At 40.4% G+C, this 23245-nt stretch overlaps 1 protein-coding gene across 1 annotated transcript in view; it reads right to left on the bottom strand.

The window, feature by feature from the left end:
- Positions 1 to 18161, bottom strand: part of EEA1 (early endosome antigen 1) — a 67641-nt gene extending 49480 nt beyond the window's left edge. The window contains exons 1-2 of the mRNA XM_041474236.1: positions 17869 to 18161; positions 9933 to 10025 (exon numbers count right to left, since the gene is read on the bottom strand). Coding sequence (XP_041330170.1) covers positions 9933 to 10025; positions 17869 to 17892 — 117 coding nt within the window. The 5' untranslated portion in view covers positions 17893 to 18161. The remainder of the gene's footprint in view (positions 1 to 9932; positions 10026 to 17868) is intronic.
- Positions 18162 to 23245: the final 5084 nt, after the last annotated feature.

Raw genomic sequence — 23245 nt, 5'->3', positions numbered from 1 at the left:
TTATCTTTCACTTTACACAGAAAGAAAGGAGCCTAAAAGAAGTTAAATGATGATTACTTGGGTTTGTTTTTGTATCTTCTCACCAAGAATTTATTGAATTCAATGATTTTTGCAGATGCCTGCCAGTTTCACAGAATAAAAAATAAACCACAACAACTACATGCACTAGTTTTTATCAGGAAAAGTTCTTGAGATCACCACAGAATTTCTGAAGCCATGCACAGAAAGAACAATTTTTTAAAAAGGCATTCAAACCAAACCCCAATATACACGCACAAACAAACGACTAGGGACAGCACACAATTTACAGCTCAAAACAGCCCCTGACCCAATAGTCCAGGCACTCCAATGAAAATGAGTGAGATGCTAAACTTCAAATCCCAATCTTCTGATCCCAAGGGAAACATTCTTCTTTCAGGAGGCCCATGGGTCATGCCAAGCATCAAGCACCACCAGAGTACCATGCTGTTTGCAGTGGGACAGGCCTTCCTCAGTGCAAAGTCTCCAAAACACATGGGTTTCACTCACAGCAGAACAGAAACTGCTACGTAGAAGTTTTTTAGGAAAGCATCTTGCCTCAGCTTGAGTTATAATGCCAAATTTCACTAAAGATCTTGGACTCCATGAAAGCACCAGAAGATTTTTTTTTTATTTAGCTTTCTCAAGATAGACTTACAAATAAGTCCAAAGAACAAAAAACTACTTATCTCCTCTAATAGCTGAGATTCATTTTCAGGCTTGATAATGTTAAGCTTCTCAGTGCTCTACCTACTTAAAGCCATTCAAGGTAAATTATTTTTTTCTGGTAACATTAATATTTGTATGAATCATTAAGACTGCATTTTTGGGAAGTATGCCAGGATACTAAAAGCAACACTAGAAGAAAATCTCACTACAAAAAACAGCATGGGATTTGAGGGTTTTTTTGTACTAAAATAATTTACAGAGCTATTAACTATTGGAAGAACTTTGGCCTACAACATTGAAACACAGTGCCCAGCAAAAGCAGGGCACAGACCCACAGGCACAACCCACAGACCCAAGTGCACAACCAGAGCAACTGCAGGCTACCACAGAGTCCTCCTAATCCTCACATAAACTATTCCCAGTTTAAAATCATGTAACAGGAAAATGAATATGTAGGACTGAAGGGTTTCTGGGTTTCTGTCTTGTCCTGATACTACTCTGTAGGACTAGGGGTGATGGGGTTGGCTGTGTAAAGAAGTATCTTGAAAATTTCAGCCTTTTCAAAATATTGTCTTACTTTTAATGATTTTTTTTTCATCAGCTGAAGGCTCCCAACTGAGGTTTTAAAAAAACCCAAAATTTGCATGTAGATGTCTACTCCCCAGTCACTACCAATGCAGAGCTATTCAACACAGTTAATGGAGCAAGAAACTAGTCACCTGACTGAACAGATGTGTGTACCTTAGGTAGGGTCAGCATAACAACTCCCAGGGCTCCATCATCAGTAACTGGAACCTCAGACAGCTACATATAGATGCATTCAATCTCCCTTCTTCTGCCAACTGCTCTCCTTTTGCCCTCAGCTTTAATGAAATGGTCTTTTAGAGCTAGTATGAAATCTTGCCTTAATTAGTTAATGAGTGAGAGCACAGCTTACTCTACTCAAAGTTCCTTTTTCACAAATTAAAACTGGAGGACGGTTGAAGGACAGTCCCATGGGCAAAACAGTTTTTACAGGATGGAATTCAGATGTGCTCAGGTCCTTAGAATCCAAGAAATAAGGCACCTTATTTAAGCTTTAAAGTCACAGCCATAGCAACTCAGCTTCCTTAGCACCTTCTAGCAATATCTGATGATAGTGCAGTCAATCCCATTTTAACTACATAGAATTGAATGAGTGGTCCCATTTAGGATGCTATGATTGCTGCTGATCCACAGCTGCGTGTGGTAGAGAGCCATACAGCACAAATAGCTTCATATAGCACAGAGCTGCATTTGCTAATACAAACAAAGCTTCTGCAACATCTTGTATTTTTATTCCAGCACTTACAACATGATTCAACCTTACAGAACCATGGAACTTCACTGCTTCACTGTTTTCCATTCTTGGAAAATATTTAAGAACTATGGTAAACAAAACAAAACAGAACAAAACAAAACAGAACAAAACAAAACAGAACAAAACAAAACAGAACAAAACAAAACAGAACAAAACAAAACAGAACAAAACAAAACAGAACAAAACAAAACAGAACAAAACAAAACAGAACAAAACAAAACAGAACAAAACAAAACAGAACAAAACAAAACAGAACAAAACAAAACAGAACAAAACAAAACAGAAAAAAAAAAAAAACACACCAAAAAAACAACAACAACAAAAAAAAACCCTCAACCTCACAACCACAGAGAACCATTTCAGGGTAACTGGCACTTCACCATATGGAAAACACTCATGACTATTCTACTATACACATGCTATAGGACAGCTTAGCCCAAACCAAAAACCAGGATGCACTTTAACACGCTTGGCATTCACATGACTAGGTTAAGTTTAAATAGATTTGAGTATCTAAGTTTCACCACTGGCCTTCCAGAAATACCAGGCCAGCACTCCCAGCTACAGCCTGTTTCCAGTGAGCTCATGAACAAAAAGCCAATAGCAGTGAGTGAAGCTCAGGGCTGTAACACCTTCTGGCCATGACCTATGTTTGTCCATCTCTCAGAATACAGACTTACTCTCACACAGCTGTACTGGTACAATAAGCGCATGCTGTGAATAAAGTCCAGCATGTTTAGAAAACTGAAAGTAAGCTTGCCATTCATATTTCTTCCACTGCAGGTGAACCTCCACAGTTTTCCTCAATACAAGATACACATCTTCACCAGCACTCAAACAGTAAGTCCAAGCTAAAACCCAGATATTCTCCAGTTACACAGTGATTTAAAGGCTGAAACATTTTACATGATGGAAGATCAGAAACTATATATTTTGGGCTAGCGGAAAGAAACATAAGTGATATTTCAGAGCTGAAAGATGCATCAAGTAGCTTCTAGATTGTATTTTCCAAATATATATCAAAGCAATTAACTGAATCCTCAGGAAGTTCTCAGAAGCAGATTAAACAGTCTGCCTAGACAGCAAGGGCAAGACTACATTTCATAATTTATTTCAGAAGGCTTACATATTGATTTAAAACATCATGACATATTTTAAGTCAAAGAATAAAAAAATTAGGTCACTCCTTTTGTATATTGCTAAAAAGAAAATGCAGTTGACATTTTTCATGTCTTTCACTAGATAAAACCCTCTCCTCTGTGTTTATGTAAATAGTAAGATGACAGGCTTTCTCCGATAACATCTCTATTTAATCATTAGACAAGTAGGTAAAAAGGTCATGTTCAGTATAATTAAGACCTGCAGTCCACTTCAATTTTACAAGTATTTAAATTTCTGGACAAAGAGAGGAAAGATGTATTTATATAGTATTTTATACCAGAATGTAGAATTGATTTCTTCCTAGAAAAGACGCTGGATTCTTCCTGAGAAGAATAGAACCAACATAATTTCTAGTTCAGTTGTCTTATGTTTTTGCTGCTATTGATGAGTAAGACTAAAAGTGTGTCACAACCTACAGGACTACAACTCTGTCATCAGTTAGAAATTCTAATCTGGTGGGATCTCTTTCTTAAAGAAAAGTCATATTCCATGGCCATGTCAAATCAAATCAGTATCTCTAACTCTTCATTATCTTAGTACTGTTCAGATGTTGAAGGACGTTAATAATACTAATGTAACTCAATCAATAATTTTTGTTTGTGTGCAAAGCAGGCGAGTACTGTAGAGGTGAAAACAGGCACTACAACCTAATTTGAGCAGAAACTGAAAGAGAATAAAATATCAGATTTAAAGCATTGACATGATGTTCTGTGCAATAACACTCTGCAACATTCCAAGGGCATGCATAGAAACAGAAGATTCAATCGATTGTATCTACAGTTGGGGGGAAAAATATAAAGAATGTGGTCTTTTAAAAGACTGACTTAAAAACCACACATATTTGCATAACTACTATGCCAATTTACATTCTCTGTAATTCTGCTACGAAAAGCCTATTCAGAAAACATCAAGGTCATATTTTACTTGTATTAGCTAAGAAGCACATTCTTACCAGAAGTCTGGAAATTTATGAAGACTATTCAAAAGAACTGACTGAAAATTGCCTTAGATTTAGCCCAATGGTGGGTAAGACAACAGATATTAACAGCTGCTATATTCTAAATGCTGCAGGGGTATCATTCAGTGGTTGCTTTGGATGCCTCAGATAAAAACAGCACAGGAGGTCTCAAACTATGCCTCTGTACTGACTCACTGTTTAGATGTTCTGAACATCCAACAGAGACTGTCAGGAAATTCAGGACACAACTTAGAAATGTATCATTCCTTTCAAAGAAAAGAAAACAAAATGGAAGCCACCACACAGCTTTTGTTAGGGACACCACTGTATACATGGAAGTTGGGAAACAATGTTTAGGAACTTGGCAATGCATGTTGACTTTCATGCAGCATTTGGTTTGGTTAAGGTGGCTATACATGGACAGATATTTGCCAACATTTTGGTGGTTATTCCTGCAGCTGAATAGGTCATTGTATTTTAAAGCAAGGCTTCATCACACCTTGGTGGGCAGGGGAAGTATTACAGTGACATCTTCACCAGTTATCATAGGTTTCAACCTCCGGTTTGAAAAAGAGGGCTGCAGAGAGCTGCTCAAGAAGATCGCCATAAATCAGGCTATAGGTGAGTGGCAAGAAACCCTTCCACAACAGGACACTGCAGGTGAGAATGCTTGTTACTGAAAAACAAAGACCAACTCTCACTGCATGGAGGACAGAGAGGAAGGAAAAGCAAGGAGAACAGAGGGGCACTTGCTGAAGTTTTCATCAGCTGATAGGTGTATCAGTGGAAGGAGGACTAGCAAAGAAACATGTCAAATCTAAAGCAAGGTACCAAGGCTTTAGTTACCCAAGTAACAATTTTTCAGGTCTCACAAAGTGTAACTAAACACTGGCCTTGCAACACATCCTATCTCCTTGTTTAAGGAGAATTCACTAGCAAAAATCCTGAACTCACAAACTTCTTCAGCATTCTTTCCAACAAAAGGTATTTGAACTCTTCCCAGTACTATGTACTATCCACAGTACTAATCACAAGCAATACCACTAAACATTAACAGTTTAAATAAGGCAAACTGAGCGATGTTTTATGTCTGCTACATAAGGTGACACTGACAACATTTTATCACGTTATAATGCTGTCCCAGAAACGGCAGAGATTGAATGAGGTGTGACAGCCTCATTCGGGCTGTGTCTCAATGCTGTTTGCTACAAATGCAAACTATTCTTTTAATCAGCTAGTAATCAGCCTGCTTGTTGACTTCTCAGTTGTCAAACATGTTAAACTTTTCATATTGGTATTGACTATAGTTATTAACAGAATTCCCCATTTTTTCAATGCTTCTAGGCATTCTCACATAATCAAAGATCAAACTGAAAAAAACCCCACACATATATTTACTTTCTTTGTTTCTCATCTCTTACAGATATTTACTGAACCACAGTACAAAGAAACACAGCTTTAGCAACAGGAAACAGCAACAGCTAGAAACAAGTGAATTTGTATTTCAAGTGCTACACTCAGTACATAGGTTTATCAAGTTAAAAGCTGTCATCAGCTCTTGACAAGGGAAAAGCACTGACCAAGGAACTGACAAAAAGTCAGTGGAAAAACAAAAAGTCAAAGTGGGCAAAAACCCTGCAGTCAACTCCATAAAATATGCTAAGCACAACCAGCTTAAATAAAACAGTAACTTCTTCAAGTAATCAAACCACCTCAGATAGCTCACATGCCACAACCTACTGGCACCATCACATCAGGAATGCCACAGCTTATTCAAGTGCAGCACTTGCATCATGACCAGATAATAAAGAAAATAAGAAGTTGACTTGACCACAACAGAGCATTACTGATAGCCTCTGCTTCAACAAGAGGCAGTGAGGAGTTCATCAAAAGCCATATTCAAGTTACTCTGGCTCTGAGAGGTCCCACACCACTCCAAGAGAGCAGCACAGTCAGTCTTACCACAGATCTTCCTCACTTTATGAGGTGACACTTCACACTCAAAATGACATCTCAAGTTATCTCTAGAATAATCAGTGTATTGATTCTTTCCATCATTTTTGGGAATAACATCCAACAATTTGAAGTTTTCCCCTCAAAATAACAGCATAAATACACATCAAGTATAAGGAAGATAAAAGGCACCACCTAGCAAATATAACAACAAACCAAATAAAATCACATCACAAACACACATCCTAGAACAAACTCTTAGATTTCAAAACTCAGCAAAAGTAACACTGGCAGAAACAATGTAAAACTTCACCTCTGTACAAACCCATTCGGTGCACAGCAAGCTGCCTACCCCACGAAGTCAATCTACTCTCTCAAGGTTTTCAGCAAAAAGAATCAGACAGCCTTGTGCAGCTGGCAGTTGTTAACTTCCAGAATCTAAATTCTTCTAGTTCTGGAGCACAAAACCATGCATTTTGTTTTAAGTGTGTAGTTTTACACTGCAAAACTGGAAGAATTTAGAAATGCACTACAATTTACATCTATTAACTGAAACAGCCTTTGCATTTTCTTGGGGGTATTAAAAAATCCAGTAAGACTATCTATTAATTTTTTTTCCCAATTTTTTTTATAATGTTGCTGCAATACATAAGCTCTTAAACGTGTTCAAAAAGAGAAGTTTATGAGTTTTTTATATTACCACCCTCTGTTCCCTTTACCCAATGTACTTATCTTGCACTAGAAATCCACTTTTAAAAAGTTACCTAATAAAAGCTCAAAACACTTCTTTTTGCAAAGGATGTGCCCGATTCAACACCATGTTTATCATGATACTGAGTCTGATGTGAAGACAATCAAATAAGGAAACAGTCTTTTTTATAAGAAAATCAAGCAAAAGCAGTTTAAAAGGAGAAGTGTATGTATCAGTGACTGCAAGTCTTCCAATACTGCAAATGTTTCACGTGACAGACAACTGCAAACCAGAAAACTAGACATGAATTAACTGCAAACCAGAAAACTAGACATGAATTAATTCTTCTGCTGACTGTATACTTTGGAATCATGCATATGAGATGAAACTGTTTTTAAGCAAGGAATCAAAAGAAACAATTTAAAAGGCTGACACGAGGAAAATAGGTCATTAATTTAAAGCAGCCCATCACCAAAGCTATTCAAACAAAATAAACAAGACCCACACTAACAGCTGGGAGGTCACGAAGCTCCTGTCTTCCTTCTGTCCCAGTGTGCTCACTCTGGTAATGTTCAGACAGATCAGTGGGAGTTACACACACTTTCATACACAATGGACAGATGAAGCCCTGTGAAATGCATATTTGTTTTTAAGAAACTAATAAAGACAAAAAAATGCAGATCTGGAATCAAAAGTTTGAATTCTTATGCTGAAAGCTCTCTACAATCACAAAAGCAAAGTCTGTTTTCCTTCTGGAGAGAGAACTTTTACAAACCATAGCAATACCATACAGAAAGCAAGAAAGAAGAGTTATTAAGGACATGAAAATAAATAAATCTAAAACATGCCTTAAAAACTAGGACCATGCTGCATACTGCTATGTTTTCCATACACTCTTGATGCCCCTTTCATGTGACAGAGGAACAAGCTCCATAAAAAAATCATGAATGGAGCGTTACAAGGCATTATGTCACATCCATCGCAAGGTTTCCCATAAGGGTGCTCAGATGTTTCAGACAAAGAGGGAGGAGTGGTGCAGTGAGATTGCAGAAATGCCTCTATGAATTAGTAAGCAAGTTTGCAACAGCAGCAGGAGAGGCTGAGGCAAACCTGTCTAGCTGACACAGTTACATTATACTAAGGAAAGCACCATGTCACTGGTAGACTCACTGCAAGCATGGAATATTTAGCAACCCTGTACTGTTGACAGTTACACTGGGACCTAAGCTGCAAAGGTAAAAAAGAGAGACTCAAATATTTCCTCCTTGGGCAGATTCATTATAGGGCTACTTGTGACCTGAAGTGCTGATATGGTCACAGACAGGATATGAGCAAATTTTTTACCTCTTCTTGAGCAGTTTGAGCAGTCTGAATTCAGACTTTCCCACTCCTTCTGTTTCATACGACAATTCTCAAAAATCAGGATTTATTTCAACCAGGCTTGAGGAGAAAGGAAACATAAAAATCTGCACAGATTTCATAATTATTCTCCATTTGAATCTTGCAACAATAAAATTAGAAAATCTAGCCAAGAAACTGGAGTGAAAAAGAAGTTAATGGATTTCTGACTGCACAATAATGGGGAACCAGATAGGAATATCATGATAAAACAAACAGCAAACATTCTGCAGAGACCAACCATGGTGCACCTGAAGAGAAGCTCCAGGAGAGACAAGACCTCAGGGAAGCTGTGAGGGAAAAGGAAGGCTAACAGATTTGAATAGCGTTACATGTGAATCTAAAATCCCATCACCAGGTTCAGAGCTCAGTTTCAAATAGAGTTTGAAATTCTACACTACGGATAATACCCAATGCAAGAAATGATGGAATTATGGAGAATTAAAAGACACTTTTTTTTTATGTAACACATGCATGTCAAGAGTGACAAGTCAGCCTTTGGTCTGACCCAGTTTCAACTCAGTTGAAAGAACAGCCAATGGGACAATAGTGCAGGCACACCACCACACTGAAAGCTCATCCCACATCAAGAAAATTCTATTCCATTAGTACTGAGGTACCTTATGGCACCCACAAGCTGTACAGTCAGCAATGTTGCACTCATATTAACAGAACTGGATCATTTTAACCAAACTTTAGAAACATCTCATTGCATGTTTTTATGCCTTAATCAATAACAAAAGTTGTTTTAAAATTTTAGTCTGCAATTTAAGACTATTTATTTGTTTCAGGGATTGTTAAATATGCACACAAAACAGATTAGGACTCAAAAATGTGTGACATGTAGAACATGTAGCAAAATATTATGGAATGTCTGATTACACTGACTGCAATAAGGCATTAAGAAAGTAGAAATAAGCAGATGCACAGATAGGATTTTAAACAGCACAGTGAAAGTTTCTCTTATCTTGTATCACACACTGGACTATTTGAATCATCACACACTTTATTCAGTGTAAGAAAGGGCACTTTGCTCCATTTAATGTTGCAATAGGGGTAATTAACCCTGCACTGTGTATGCATGTTAAGCTCAAAACATTTTCAAGATAGGTAATCAGGCTACATTAGCACAAATGAGTTTCAACAGCCAGTGAAGTCAGTTTGCATTTTTCAGAGTTAATGTCAGACAACACTGTAAATACAAAGACATTAAAATATAGGATTGCAGCAATAACAACTTATTCTGCTGATTAAGTATGGCATGCAGCACATGAAACACTGATAGGATTTATACTCCAAATATATTTATCTACCAAATAAAACCCAATATATTTGATACTTCACATGAAGGAAGAGGTTTCCAGCTTAGCAGAAGCAAGGTGAAACTGAAATACAAGCATGATAAAGTGTCAATCCTTGTTTTTTGCAGCTCTCATGAAAGATTTATTAACAAGGAGTCTTAAGCTTGCATCTCATTGCTTTAATTTTAATAATTCATCTCTAGAACTACAGGAAGAATTGCTTGTGACTACTTGGATAGATAAGCCTAATTAATAGTTACATATAAACACGGCCTAGTCTTCTTTTCTTATTTAAATAACAAACAATTTTTAGAACATGACATTTCCCAGTATTTGTTTAGTTGATGTTTAAGAAGGGCATCAAAAGTTACTCCAACAGCTCCACAGATCAGAGAACCAGCATCCAAGATTTAAGACACCAGTCCCGTGAATGGTGCACAGTACCTCGGAGGAGCCTTCGTAGTTCACGTCCACGGCATTTCCAGGTGTGGCAGAGGAATCCGAATCCGAGCTCTGAGACCCACCTCTACCTGGAGTCTGAAATAGATGGGGAAGACAAAAGTGAGAGTCTACATTTTAATATTTAATAAATATTTAATAAAGCACACTACATATCCTATGCAAGGCCTCTCTTCTACTTGTTGGAATACAGAGGTATTTTCCCTCCACAAGAAGTGAACAGGTTGACAAGCAATTATATAAATTTCAGCACAACACTTCAACAAAAGCTTCTATCCAACACTCTCCATCCACAAAATACCAAGCAGATACCAGAAGCAAAGGCCAGGATTTTAAACCACTTCCTCTCATGAATGCTCACCACAAAACAAAAACTTTGGCTAAACTCTGCCCTTGTATCACTCTTGGTGATGTTAAATTAGGTTGCTCTATCCTATAGGAAAACAGTAGAAATAACAATCTAAAAAGTTTCATTAGTAGTGAACTAGTATCATCCTACTTTTTTGATAACTTTTCCACATTCTGGACAAGTCCTTAAATATAAGAAAGGCAGAAAACTGAAGTTTGAGAACCTTGCTGATCTAACAAGCACACAAGCAGTACACTGTCTTGATTGGAAAAAATTAAAAATAATAATCAAGGCTGTGGTAAAGTTAAAACACTCTAATCAGTAAAACAACCTGTAAAGATATACTTCTCTGAATATGCTGAAAAACAAAACAGTATTGATTTGAAATTACAGACTTAGATAAAATAAGCAAATAAACTTTAAATACTGCATTATTCAAAATCTGGGTAGATGGATTGTATCTCATAATCCTTATTTAACTAAAACTTTGATTTAATGTTGATTTAACTTCTCTTACTTATCTCCAGAATGTCATTGCTTAACTGATGGCAGAAGAGTAAGCATTCTCAAAGGAAACATCATTAAAAAATTATCTCAACATGTATATGCAATACTAGTTTCAACAAAGAACAAAAAGTTCATTACCTAGCTCCAGTATGACAATCTCAAATGGGATAAAGTAATGCTACTGCTGTATTTTGGCCCATCTGGAAATACTTGTAATGCTATGAAGGATTTTATATCTTAATATAAGAGGATAAAGAATTTAAATATATAGATTGAAACCTACAGAGAGAGGGACAGAATTTTAGTTTCTTGATCTTGGTGCCTCCAAAATCTTATCCAGAAAATAATTTTCTTGCTCAAATAGATCCTTTTTTTTGATGACAAATCAGTTATATAACCTCTTATAAGATATCTGCAGCACACATGATTCCCATTCTTTGAATATTAAGTATATTTTCCTGCTTTGTTTTAAAAAGAATGTTCTATTTTCAACCTTCATAGATAACTAAGATAACTAAGATAACTAAGATAACAAAGATAAAGATAACAAAGATAACAGCCTTTTACTATTTATCAAATCTAAAAAATATTACATTAACAGGTGAAGTTTACTGTTAAGGACTTAATTCCCAGTGAAATACACTTCAGTTTTGGAAAGGCTCTGAAGATTGGCCAAAGGGAAGTGAGAAGTGAAGCACTAAGCTATGGGGGCTGGTGACAGTAAGAGAAGACAACCATCTCTCCTTATTCCAGCCCTCTCTGAAGTCATCAGTTATGTGATCAACACAGTCTGGTTTTCCTACTCCATGTCTTTTTCACTCTAGCTGTATTGTATATCTAAAGAAAATATGAACACCACTTCCTTCTAGCACAGCATACAAAAGGAATAGGCAAGGCAATGCAAGCTCTGCAAGTTAATAACAGGAGAGACAAAAAAGGGGGTAAGCAGAGGTACTATACACATGCAAAATATGTCAAAGTGAAGGCATTGGTACTTCTCTCCAGGGTTACTGATACAGACACTAAAAAAGGGACATCCCAGCATGGACCACAGGCACACACTCTTCAGGTTTGCACACGACATCAAACTGGGAGGACCAGGACTCATGGGTAGGGCTGCCACTCAGAGGGACCTAGAAATGCCAGAAGAAACAGACCAAGGGGAACCCTATGCAATTCAACAGGGACAAATGCAGAGTCCTGTGACAGGGAAGGAAAACTCCTGGCAGTAAGAGAGGTCTCTCTGCTGAAAAGGACTGAGGCCTTGTGTCAGCCAGCGCATGGAACAAGAGCCTGCAGAGTGCCCTGTCTGCAGAGATGGCTGCCAGAAGCGTGGATTGTGTTAACAAGGAGCCCAGCCAACTAATCAAGGGAAGTGATCATTCCCCACTGGCCAGCAGCCAGTGCACCACGTCAAGATACTGCTCTCCCAGTCCAGGGAGAACACTGATAAACCAGCAAAAGTTTAGCAAAAGGCCACCAACACATCTGGGGATGAAGCATCTGACCCGTGTGAGAAGCTGAGGGAACAGGGCTGGCTCAGTGTGGAAGCAGAGACAGCTCTGGGAGTGCCAAACAGCAGCCACATCACGACTCATGAAGAGGCCACCAAACAGAGGAAGCCAAGCTGGTCTAAGCAGCACACAGAGGGAAGACCAGACACAAAAACTGAAATGAGAGATTCCTACTGAATGTAAAGAACAGCTTTTCCAGTATGAGATAGGCCTGAGCAACTTGCTCTTGACCTCCAAGCTGATCCTGCTCACTGCTCAGACTAGGGAGTTCCTGAGCTCCCTTCCTGCCCCAACTGTTCAGCAGTGTTAAGAAGTGCTGCCCACAGAAACACACATCCCACAGGAAAGCTTTGAAATACAAGTTAGGTAACTCCACTGATGAACATGTGGACTGTGTTCCATTGACAGCCAGAAGAATATCTAAAACAAATGGTAAGTTGAAGCTAGGTCTCCCAGGAAGACAGGTAAGTTAGAATACTGCATCCAATGTTTCAGGGGCACTAAGAGATGGTCCAACTGCATCTTTAGACAGGCAGCATCTACCTCCACTTTTGCAATATTTGAATATACACTTTCAGCATACCTAATGAATCATTTTGTCCCAAAACCAAGAATTTTCTGCAACACTTAACATAACATTTTCTTCACCTCATATCATAACTCCTTATACAACACTACTCTACACTTTCAATTGCCCATCCCATTTCACCCCAGAGTTGACTAGCACTACAAATTTGAGATTATTACCACCTCCAGGATGCAAGCTCTTCTGTTATTACTCCACAGTACACTGTTATTACTCCACGGTTGCTTAAAGTACTTGCTTTATGAAACACTTCAGACATGCCATAATCACACTAATATGCACTGGATGGCATGTCTCATTGCATGCACTGTATGACAGAAATTATTACACAGTACCTGGTAAAATCCTTTTAACCTTTCAAAAATCAATGTGTGCTCTTGAAAAGAGAAAGCATAATTCCAAGCTAGATTTAGAAAGCCTAGTACAAATGGTGACATTTACTGATGAGTGTGATGCACGGGAAAGAAGAGTGAGAAGGAAAGAGGTCATTAAGTAACTTTCAAGTTATAGTTCATAGTATCCATCTGCAAAACAGATAAGAAACTTAAAATAAAAATTTGGAAGAATTTTAAGGAAGCCAAGATCAAAAACAAAATTAATTTATCTTTCAAGGTCGTAATGTAATTTAAATACCCTTAACCTACCAATAAGGAATGGGACACTGCAAATGTCTTTTCTAATTGGCCATTGCATCATCAAATCGGTTCACACACACAGTCATGCTATGCTCACATACCCCTGCGGTATCATATTCCATTAAACAAAAAAGAATCACAACACATTGAACAATTTGGACTTTGTGATCTATGAAAGGACTCAGAATGATGTTCTTTGTTTTCAGATGGCCTACAGAGGGGAGCAAATAAATGACTTACTAACCCCAGAGAAAAAGAAAATTTCCACACAGGCTTCTGTGTATGTACAATTACAAAAGTAACATCTGACATCTGAAGGCATACCCAGAGTTGAAAGACTAATGCAAAGTTAGTTTTTGATCCAGCATACTTCTCTCCTAGCTATCAATTACATTTGTTTACTTTGCAGAGAATCCTACATTTCTACTGCTCGCCCTAACCCTAGAGTTGTAATACACTAAACACCATAATGCCATCCTCTATGTTTTCTCAAAACTGCAAGCTAATATAAAGAAACATCATTAAGCAACAAGAATTCTGACAATGACTGCAGCTTGTCTTCTGAAAAGGAATAGAAAATTATATAATGAGTGAGTTGAGTTAATGCTTTAAGATGAGGGAGTATAAATATGGACCACTACTGTGTCATTTTTGCATAGTCTTTTATCTGTCTATAGCTACATTCCTTTCAGTCAGAAGACTCTTTTCAGCAATTTGAAATTCAGAATAAATTAAAACCTCTGAAAAAATATGTAAAGCTTTGAGAAAATGTGAAAAGATTCAGATTTAACAGTTTTTTCAGCACAGATTTAAATACGACTACTAAGGGTACTACTACAACCATAAAAACGCCCTGAAGCAACAAACAAGACACAAAACTGAGAAGGTAAGAGGGCCACAGCCCTTGCTGCCAAAGAACTCTCAGTGCTAGGAACAGGGTATTTTGCCATACAGAACAGTAATACCATTTACTTCTAAAGCAGTGTGATGCTACTTTGTAACTCTGTAAAATGAAATGACTCCTGACTTCAGAGGGCATAAAACTTTCCTTTCTCATCATGCCATCAGTTTCACACAAGCACACTTTGTGCCCAGGAACAGGCACACACGCTCCCTTTGGCTCTGAGGAGAGGGCAGAGGCACAGCTGCAGTTCAGCATCTATCCAAGCAAATATGCTATCTGCACTTATAAATGTGTAAAGAAAATTCTAAGTCAGGCATGAGATGCAATGATTTCAGACAAGTAAACACCTCTGTGCCTGAGCCTGGAGTAAGAGAAAAGGTGACTGTACTACCTGAGCTACAGAAATGCCTGCAAAGCCCTGTTCTCCCCCAGACACCAAGATCTCAAGACCAAAAACTCAAGCATTAGTTAGAAACAGAAAGCAAAGAAGAGCACAGAGAGCACTCACACACAGCACAGTAGCCAACAGTTGTAGACTGCTAAAGACAAATAATGGAGACAAAAACTAATGTAAAAGTAGTCACACTGGCCCAATAGATGAGTTGCCCACTAAAAAATCATAAGCAATGGGAAGAAGGCTCAGAAGGAGGTCAAAGTAATCAGTTTTCTACCAGCTGAAAATAAATGCCTCCTCCTTGCAAATACAAGAAATGGGCTCTGCTTTAACAGGCCAGAGGCAACTGCCACTGCCCCACAGTGGATTAACAACGGGGAAATGACACAATGCCCACAGAGGGCATCAAAGTTGAGCACAATAAAGAAAAGACAGCTCTCCAAGGAATCCAACAACAAAAATCAATCTATGGGAGCAGGAAAGGTGCATCTCAGACATTCCACGGAGATTCCTTTCGGGAAAAACTACCTTTTTCTAGATCGATGAACAATGCTTGAAACAGGAAGTGGCAACAACATACAAAAAGGGGGGTTATGGTGCAAACATACAAAACAGGTGGATCCCTGAGATGTCATGTTGAAAACATACAAAAAATTTAGAAACTTGTGAAAAAATTCACAAGCTTGCAGGGAAAGGATGTAAAATGAGAAGCTAGTTGAAGACAGCATGGAGATACTAACCTCGAAAACTAAATAAGTAATGTTTACTGTATCATACTTTCTACTTTGAAAATATGCCATTCAAGCTCACAGTGAAGATGCTTTTAAAAGCAGAAATTATAACTATGGATGAAATAGAAAGGTGATCAAGGTAGAAAAGCAGTATAAAAAATAAACATTTGATGCTTTGAAACTTCAGGAATCAGAAACTATAAACCGTATCTTTGTAGCTGTTGTCTTCCTCCTTTGCAGCTTGTCAGCCAGCCTAGTTACAACAAAAACGAATGTAATAAAGAATTCCTTTTTCAAAAAACATACTTTTATAACTCCAGTTATATTACCAATAATGTTTAGCTCTCTGGCTAGAAAGGGTGGCATCACCTACATTCATGTAACAAACCAAAGAGATATGCAAGAAGCTATGTTTCAGTAACAGAAAGGCAGCGTTTTTTGCCAGCTATACAAATGATGGACAATAAAATGGTCAAGAAGAGGTTCCTTATCCTTCAAATTACTGCACAAGACACATCAAAGACATTAAGAATTATGTTCTTTATTAAAATACCTGACATAAACCTAAGATTCATTTTTAATACCAAAGTACAGCAGAAGTATTTTTCACATTTTGCCAACCAGAGCACAAGTCAAAATGGTACATATGTACGAGGTTGTGCATGCAATCACTATTTTTACTAAAGTCCCTTTTAGTATGAGGTGAATTTTTAAAAGCCTAGTTATTTTCAGCAATTAAAGGTTAACACCTTCAAAAATCTTGTCATTTCTCTACTTAATTTTTAGGCACGAAGAAGTCTGTTTCACCTTTCTTGACAATAACCTCCCCTGTAATCCCGTAACTTTCAGGAGCCACTGGAGAACTATTTGTTGAATCTTTTAGAAAAAGATGTCTGTTTCTCACACAGAAACTTTTGCACTGACTTTAGATGTTTATAAGATGTGTTTAGCAGAATTCATACTTAGGGGCAAATATCCTTTGGCACTGTATGAAGCTTTTCCTCTTTTACATAAGCCTTCCTTGATGGCCTGGTGTTACTCAGAATCAATAAACATCCAGTTAACTGCTGCCAATATTTAATTAGGTCCGTGCTAAGTTTCCCCGCTTGTTACCAGGGCTTCCCATTAAGCTTCAGGAAGGAAGTTCTTCCTTGTAAACACGAAGCTCCAAATAGACCAAGATCTTCACCTGCTCAGGGTCTATGACTGAAAAATAACCTGAGGTATGTTTTACACTGAAAAAGTTGGTGGCACGCTTACTTTATTTCCCCTAACTCTCATTCTTATGGCAACGCTTCTTTGCATGGCAGACAAGGAGAGCAAGCCAGCGTTTCCAATAAAACACTCTTTCGCAGAGGTGTTACACAGACAGCACGCTTTGGAAGCAACAGCGGATAAAACGGGGAAAGCAGCTGATTTTCCCTCTATCCGTGAGCGCCTCCTGCGCCACCGCTCTCCGGCGGTGCGGGATCTGGAGCGCTGCCTGCCCACCGCCGCCGTGACTCAACCCTTTTGGGAGCATCCCCCTGCCGAGCCCGCACGGAGCCGGGACCACGCCGGCACCTGCCCTGCGCCAGCGCCTCCTGCAGCTCCCACCCGAGCCGCAGGCCAACTGCAAGGCGACCGGCACCGGCGCGGGGATCTGGGCAGGCGAGAAGGGTTTCATAAACCAGTGTCACAACTTGGCTTTCCAAGCCCGGCAGAGCTGCCGGAAAAGCCGGTTCCTAAACCACGGGAGGCGGCCGGACGGCGGCTGCCGGGCTGGCTCCCGGCGTTAAGAGCCTGCTGCCTGCCAGCCCCTGAGGAAATCACCGCGGGTCCCGGCGGCGGCTCTCCCCAGGCCGGGCTTCCCTTTATCCTGCCCTATGAGCGGGCGGCCGCAGCCGCGGCGACGAGCGCAGGCGGCGGGCGGAGACGCCGCCGCGCTACGGAAGGGAGCCACGCCGGCCAGGGCCGGCCCTCGCCCCTCCGACAGGCCCGGCCGCGGGAACCGCCCGCCGCCAGCACCTCCGCCCAGCCCGGGGGACGACACCGCCCCCAGCCGGGACGGCGGGCCCGGCCCGTCCCGTCCCGTCCCGTCGGGGCTCGAAACGTCCCCCAGCGAGAGGGCGGGGGCGGACAAACTCACGGCCTCCGGGGGCGCGACGGCCCTAGCCCGTACCCTGTGCCGCAGGACAGGCCGGACAGGGCCGGTGGCTGGGGCTCTGCCGCGGGGAGCGCAGCTCTGAGCCCGGCCGGCACCAGGAAGCGGCACCGGCACGGCACACCGCCCTCGCCGCTGGGGGGGCCTCGCTGCCTTACCCGCTGCAGAATCCGCCTGAGCATGGTGGTAGAGCGCGGATGCCGCCGGACTGCCACGGCCAGGCCGAAGGGAAACCGCGGGGCCCCGCAGGAGCCCGGTGCGGCCCGCTCGCCCCGTGACAGCCGCCGCGGCCGGGGAGGCGGGGCAGCCGCCGCGCTCCGCCCCGGGGAGGGGTGGGTCCCGCGGGGAAGGGGCTGCGGACACCGCCCGGCCGCGAGGTGCGGAGCGCGCTGGGAGCTGCTCCCGGGACGGGATGGGGCTCGGGCCCAGCGCCGCAGCTCTCGGTCCGTCCCTGCGCTGTGCCCGGGTCTCCGCCGCCCGAGAGGCGTCCTGGCTGCTGAGGGCAGGGCGGGGTAAACGGAGGGCGGCGGTGTCTCTGCCCCCGGCCCTCGGCCCTTCTCCTCTCGGGGGCTGCCCCAGGCTCCCGACAGCTGCGGGCATCAGCCGAGAGAAGGAAAAGGGCTGTAGTTTGAGCTTGCAGCTGGGGGCTCACTGGAGGAGGCAAAGCGCAAACGCAGCGCCGTGTTACTTTGTTACTCGTGCGGCACGGAAATTACTGGCAAATGCGCGTTCAGGAAGGATTGTTGAAGTGAACTTGTTTGGATAATTAACCTCAAATTTAATTCTGATGAAGCAGCTCCTTGCTTCAAGCCCTCAGCTGAAAAGACGACCTTATGGCATGACCCATTAGGTGTTTTCTAAATATTAGAAAATAACATTTTACTCACACACACACCTACCTTAAAAAAAAAAAAAAAAGAAAAAAAAAAAAGGTACAACCCAAAAAGCATCAGTTTGAATAGAGAAGGAAGTATCTTTATAAACAAACTGTGGGCCTGATGGTAGATAATGCCAGGTGCGGAGACATGAAAGAAGCAACCGTGAGAACCATAAATTCCGTAGGAATTCCACTAATTGACATAGACTGTTACTTACTCAAGGCTGCTAGATCTCCAGATTTAGAGAAAAAGAAGTGAGAAACAAGGAAAAAGGAAAACGGGACGGGGGTGTACATTAGAAGGGGGTCTTAGGTATTTGGGATGTTAGGAAGTCTGTACCTCTCAAGTACCTCAGCCAATGGGGAAAGAGAGAGAGAAAATGCAGCTGGGAAATTAGGATAAAAAGGAAGAGCTGTCCCCTAAAAATTTTGACAGACCCCATTTATTCAAATAAAGTTACAGAACTCCTCTGTCTCCTTTTTGGACATAAACCTCTGATGTTTGATTAATTTTCCTGACAAGTTTAATTGAGAAAGAATCAGTATCTGTAGGTGCTGAGGCAAAACCCCACATCAGATGTGGCAAGAAAATTACTGAAATACCTGTACCCTCTAGAATATGTAATTCAACAAGTTACAGTTCCCCGTTCTGTCCAAAAGCTGCAATTTTCACATGTTGGATGCCAGGCAAAGGGTCATGAGTAAATAATAAACTTGGTCAACGACTAATTGCACCGACTAGAACAAATATCACAGCAGAGCACCAGTTGTGCTGTAAAGATCAAAAACATTTTTCCACCCAGAAGCTGACATTTAAGTACTCTAAAATCCTCACACACTGCGTAGTTGTGAGCACATGACCAGAAGAATTTGGCTGCTGCAGCTGGAGGCTTCAAGCATGGCAGTGCTGTGTGACTGGACTCAGTTTGCTCCAGCTACAGATTCCAGTGTGTTTTCCAGTGTGTTTCATGTTAATGTCATTAGATCCACAACCGAGGCACATTAAGAGCACACACATGCTTGTAATGGCTTCAGCTGAGGAGTGGTGACTTTGGTCACGCCCATGACATCACTTTCATGCGTCCATGGTACAAAATGGCTTTGAAATTTGGCAGGTGGGGTGTTTTGGAATTTTGTACTTGGGATTAATAATGGGAATAAGATTGGTTTTGTACAGCTGTACAGATCTTTAAATATTTAGGCAGACCATAGATACTTACTCTGAATCTAATCAGAAATGACTGCAAGTTTTATAGATATTTCAACAAGAGCAACAGCCTACACAACAAACTGCCGGACTGCTTGATTTGCCAGACCCGAATAACTTGACCAACCCATCTTTGTAGAATGTTTCTTACTCTCCTATGTTAGCAATTCCTGAGTGCTCAGAGGAAGGTGATAGTGATTGGAGGACACTAGTTAACAGTCTTATATAAGAGGAGGCTTTTCTTAGCAAGACTTGAAAGGAAATACATGATCCTTTCCCTGTGTGGATTCTAGAACACATGCATCTGTGTCCCTGTCCAAATATCATTCCCTCTAACTTGTTAATCTGTGGGCCAATTTCAAATACAACAGAGTCAGATAAGGCTCAAAGATATTAAGTTCCTACAAATTTAAATAGTTAGCCAGAGAGAAGAGTGACCCTATTGAATCCTGGCCGTAAGAAAAGACTGCAGTGTGGCTGCTTTTACACACCAGAGAAGGCACATAAAAACTCACCCTTGCGGCAGAGATCTAGGGGAAAAAAATTAAATCTCTCCCACTTCTAGCAGAAGTCCTTGGTTTTAATTATTTTGTGTATGGTAATATCTATGAATTCATATCATGTGCTCTCCTAAAATTCAATAGAATTTTCAGCTGCTGGTAAATAGGCTGTGTCCTCAGGCATGGGAGCTGTCAACTTCCATTTCATCCAAGCTCTGTTAAGGGTTTGGTGACAAGAGGGTTAGAAGGTGCCTTCCTAAAGAGTCAGTTGTTGGTAGAAAGTCTCAGAACACAACCACAGCAAAGATTTTTCCAAAACCAGCTGGAAACAGGTACCTTTTCCTTTAAACACAAGCTGAAGACTGAGAGTCTGAACTACAACAAACTCGTGCCTATCTGTCAAAGCCAGCATTTTTTTATTTCAGTACAGAACTGAAATCAGTCTTTTGACTGTACAAGCAGTATTCAGGGTGGCCCAGTGTGCAGCAGCACTTCTCAGATCTTCCAATAGGTAACTGCAGGGTTTTATTGGAACTTCGGGGAGTTGTTTGTTTTTAATGGCTATGCATATAGTCAAATAAAAAGCAATGATTTCTGGACCATGGCTCACAAGAATTGGTGTTCACACAATCTTCTACCCCAGCTGAGGGCTACAAGGAGCTACTGCCATTTGCTAGAAAATGGCAAGAAACACATGTGGTATATGCACAGTACATATGCTTGCTTGCACTTACAGCCTACAAGCTTCTGGGCTATTTATTGTCCAACATGTTTTCAGTGTTCATACAGATGACTATTTTCAGTCATGTAAAATTCCTGACCTCAAAGTCACATGGTCACAAGCTCCTTTGCTGCACTGAAAAAGTATCCCATTTTTTCCAAAATGTTGTTTTTAAGTACCCTATTTATAAAAGATATCAGCCTTTGGTTTGTTTTCTTTTTCCTAGCTCTTCAACTGTACACTTTTAACTGTCACTGTGTGCTGTTCCATATACTTTCAGTAAGAAGTTTTCAAATTTACCCATATCTTTTTCTGAAGCTCTCTCCTTTCATGTTGAATACACAGTTTGTTTAAAGAATATGGTTTAGTTTACATGGTGATATTTGGTCAAAGGTTGGACGTAATGATCTTGCAGGTCTTTACAAACCTCAATGACTCTATGAAAGGTGTATGACAAAATTTGGAAGATTTATGAAGTGCAGATTTGGGCAAAAATGTATTTTCAGTTGAAGGCAGGGCTATTTAGTAGCACGTAGAGTAGTTTCAGTCTATGCTTGAACTAATCACCAATGGTTCCCGATCCATTCCCTTCTCACTACAGGGAAAAATAACAGCTCTCCAATTCTTCACTCACGGTACTGAGGAGGTTGGCCAGAGCACTTCCCTCATCATGTATTAGAGAGAGTGTGTTTGCTCAGCTGCTGTAGAACCTGGCTGACCCTGTGGTGATGTCTCTAACAAAGAGCTGATGACTCAAGGTTGGTTCCTGTGCTACAGAGAGCCTCTTTCAAGTCAGTGCAATTGCTTGCATGAGTAATGAGTGTGTGTACTAATAAAGGTTGCATGGCTAGCATTAATAACAAATCCAAGAGCTCCAAGTCATGACTCCATTCTAGTATTGCAGAACCTGAATGTTGGAAAACTTGCACAGCTCTCCCTTAAGAAACCCTAATTAAGGAGAATTATCTCTTTTATCAATGAAAAAATTGCTTCAGTCACTGATTCCTTTTCCATCCACCTCAATACTGAATCTCTGTGTAGCATATATCATGTGGCTTTGCTGGAGTAGCCGGAGAGGCAAGCACTGGAACTGGAGAAAGCCCAGCAGCATGCAAGGGAACTTAAGTCATAAATATGTATAAGTTCATGTAAAAAATAAGCCTTATATTAATATAACCAAAATCTGAGATGGAGAAGATCTGCTGCTGAGTCATGCAGAGCACTCTTTGCCAAATGCCTCAGCTAAGAATTTATTCTGCTTAAAGTTGAAAGCCTGCCACAAAAGAAACATTTTCAAATTCCACCATAAAAAGCTGTGGTGATACCATGGCCATTCTGATCCCATTACTCCAGAGACATTAGGAATTGTTGGCAATTTGCCTGGGTACTTTCCAGTAAATGGCACAGAAAATGGGTCAAAAGGAACAAGAAAGGACCTTTGTGGAATTTCATTGCAGAGTAAAATTAAAATATTTTGAATAACAGATTCTTTGGGGTTATCTGTTCACCTTGGCATGTGCTAATATACATATGTATCTTCTCTTTCCCTCCTCTTAGAAACAAACTTATTCATCTCAATCAGTCTAGGCACATTTGAGGCTATTTCAAAGATTTTTAAGTGAAATGATTTAAATGCCAAATGAAAGAAGTAGGGGAAATAGAGATCATTGGCATGTCAGGATTAATGGTTATTAAAATTAACTTTAGTAGTGCTTTCTTAGTTACAGTAGAAACTAGGAAAGAAGAAATTAGATAAATTTCCAGTGTATGAAGACTTAATGATAATAGTTATGGGCACCATTTTGGTCACCCTTCTGCATAACTAACTACCAAAAATGCTGAAGGTCTGACATGGGTTGGTTTTTTTTCAAACACAAATCTAACCAAGTGCAACAACAAGCTTTTGCTCGGGTTATTTTGTTTGGTTGGTTGGTTTTTTCAAAAATAGTAAGGTCAATACAGCACTGCTTCAAACACTGTCCTCTCTCTCTGAACATTAATGCACTATTTGTTCATGGCCTTGTATATAAGTAAATGCAATAAATGTTGGCTTTATTGAGAGTCACTGTGTACATGTGTTACATCAGCAATTCAGTTAAACACTTTTAAATTGTCAGAATACAGGCTGCTAAATAAAGAGGCTGAATTTTACCTATACAATGGTGTTAACAGGCTTTTTCAGAACAGTAAACAAATAGACCCATAGCATTTCCCATAATGCTTAATGGTA

The sequence above is a fragment of the Pyrgilauda ruficollis genome, unplaced genomic scaffold (assembly GCF_017590135.1).
Source record: "Pyrgilauda ruficollis isolate IOZ18807 unplaced genomic scaffold, ASM1759013v1 scaffold32, whole genome shotgun sequence".
Taxonomy (NCBI): Eukaryota; Metazoa; Chordata; class Aves; order Passeriformes; family Passeridae; genus Pyrgilauda; species Pyrgilauda ruficollis.
Note: the sequence above shows the minus strand (reverse complement) of the source record. Positions and strands in the feature narration are given on the sequence as shown.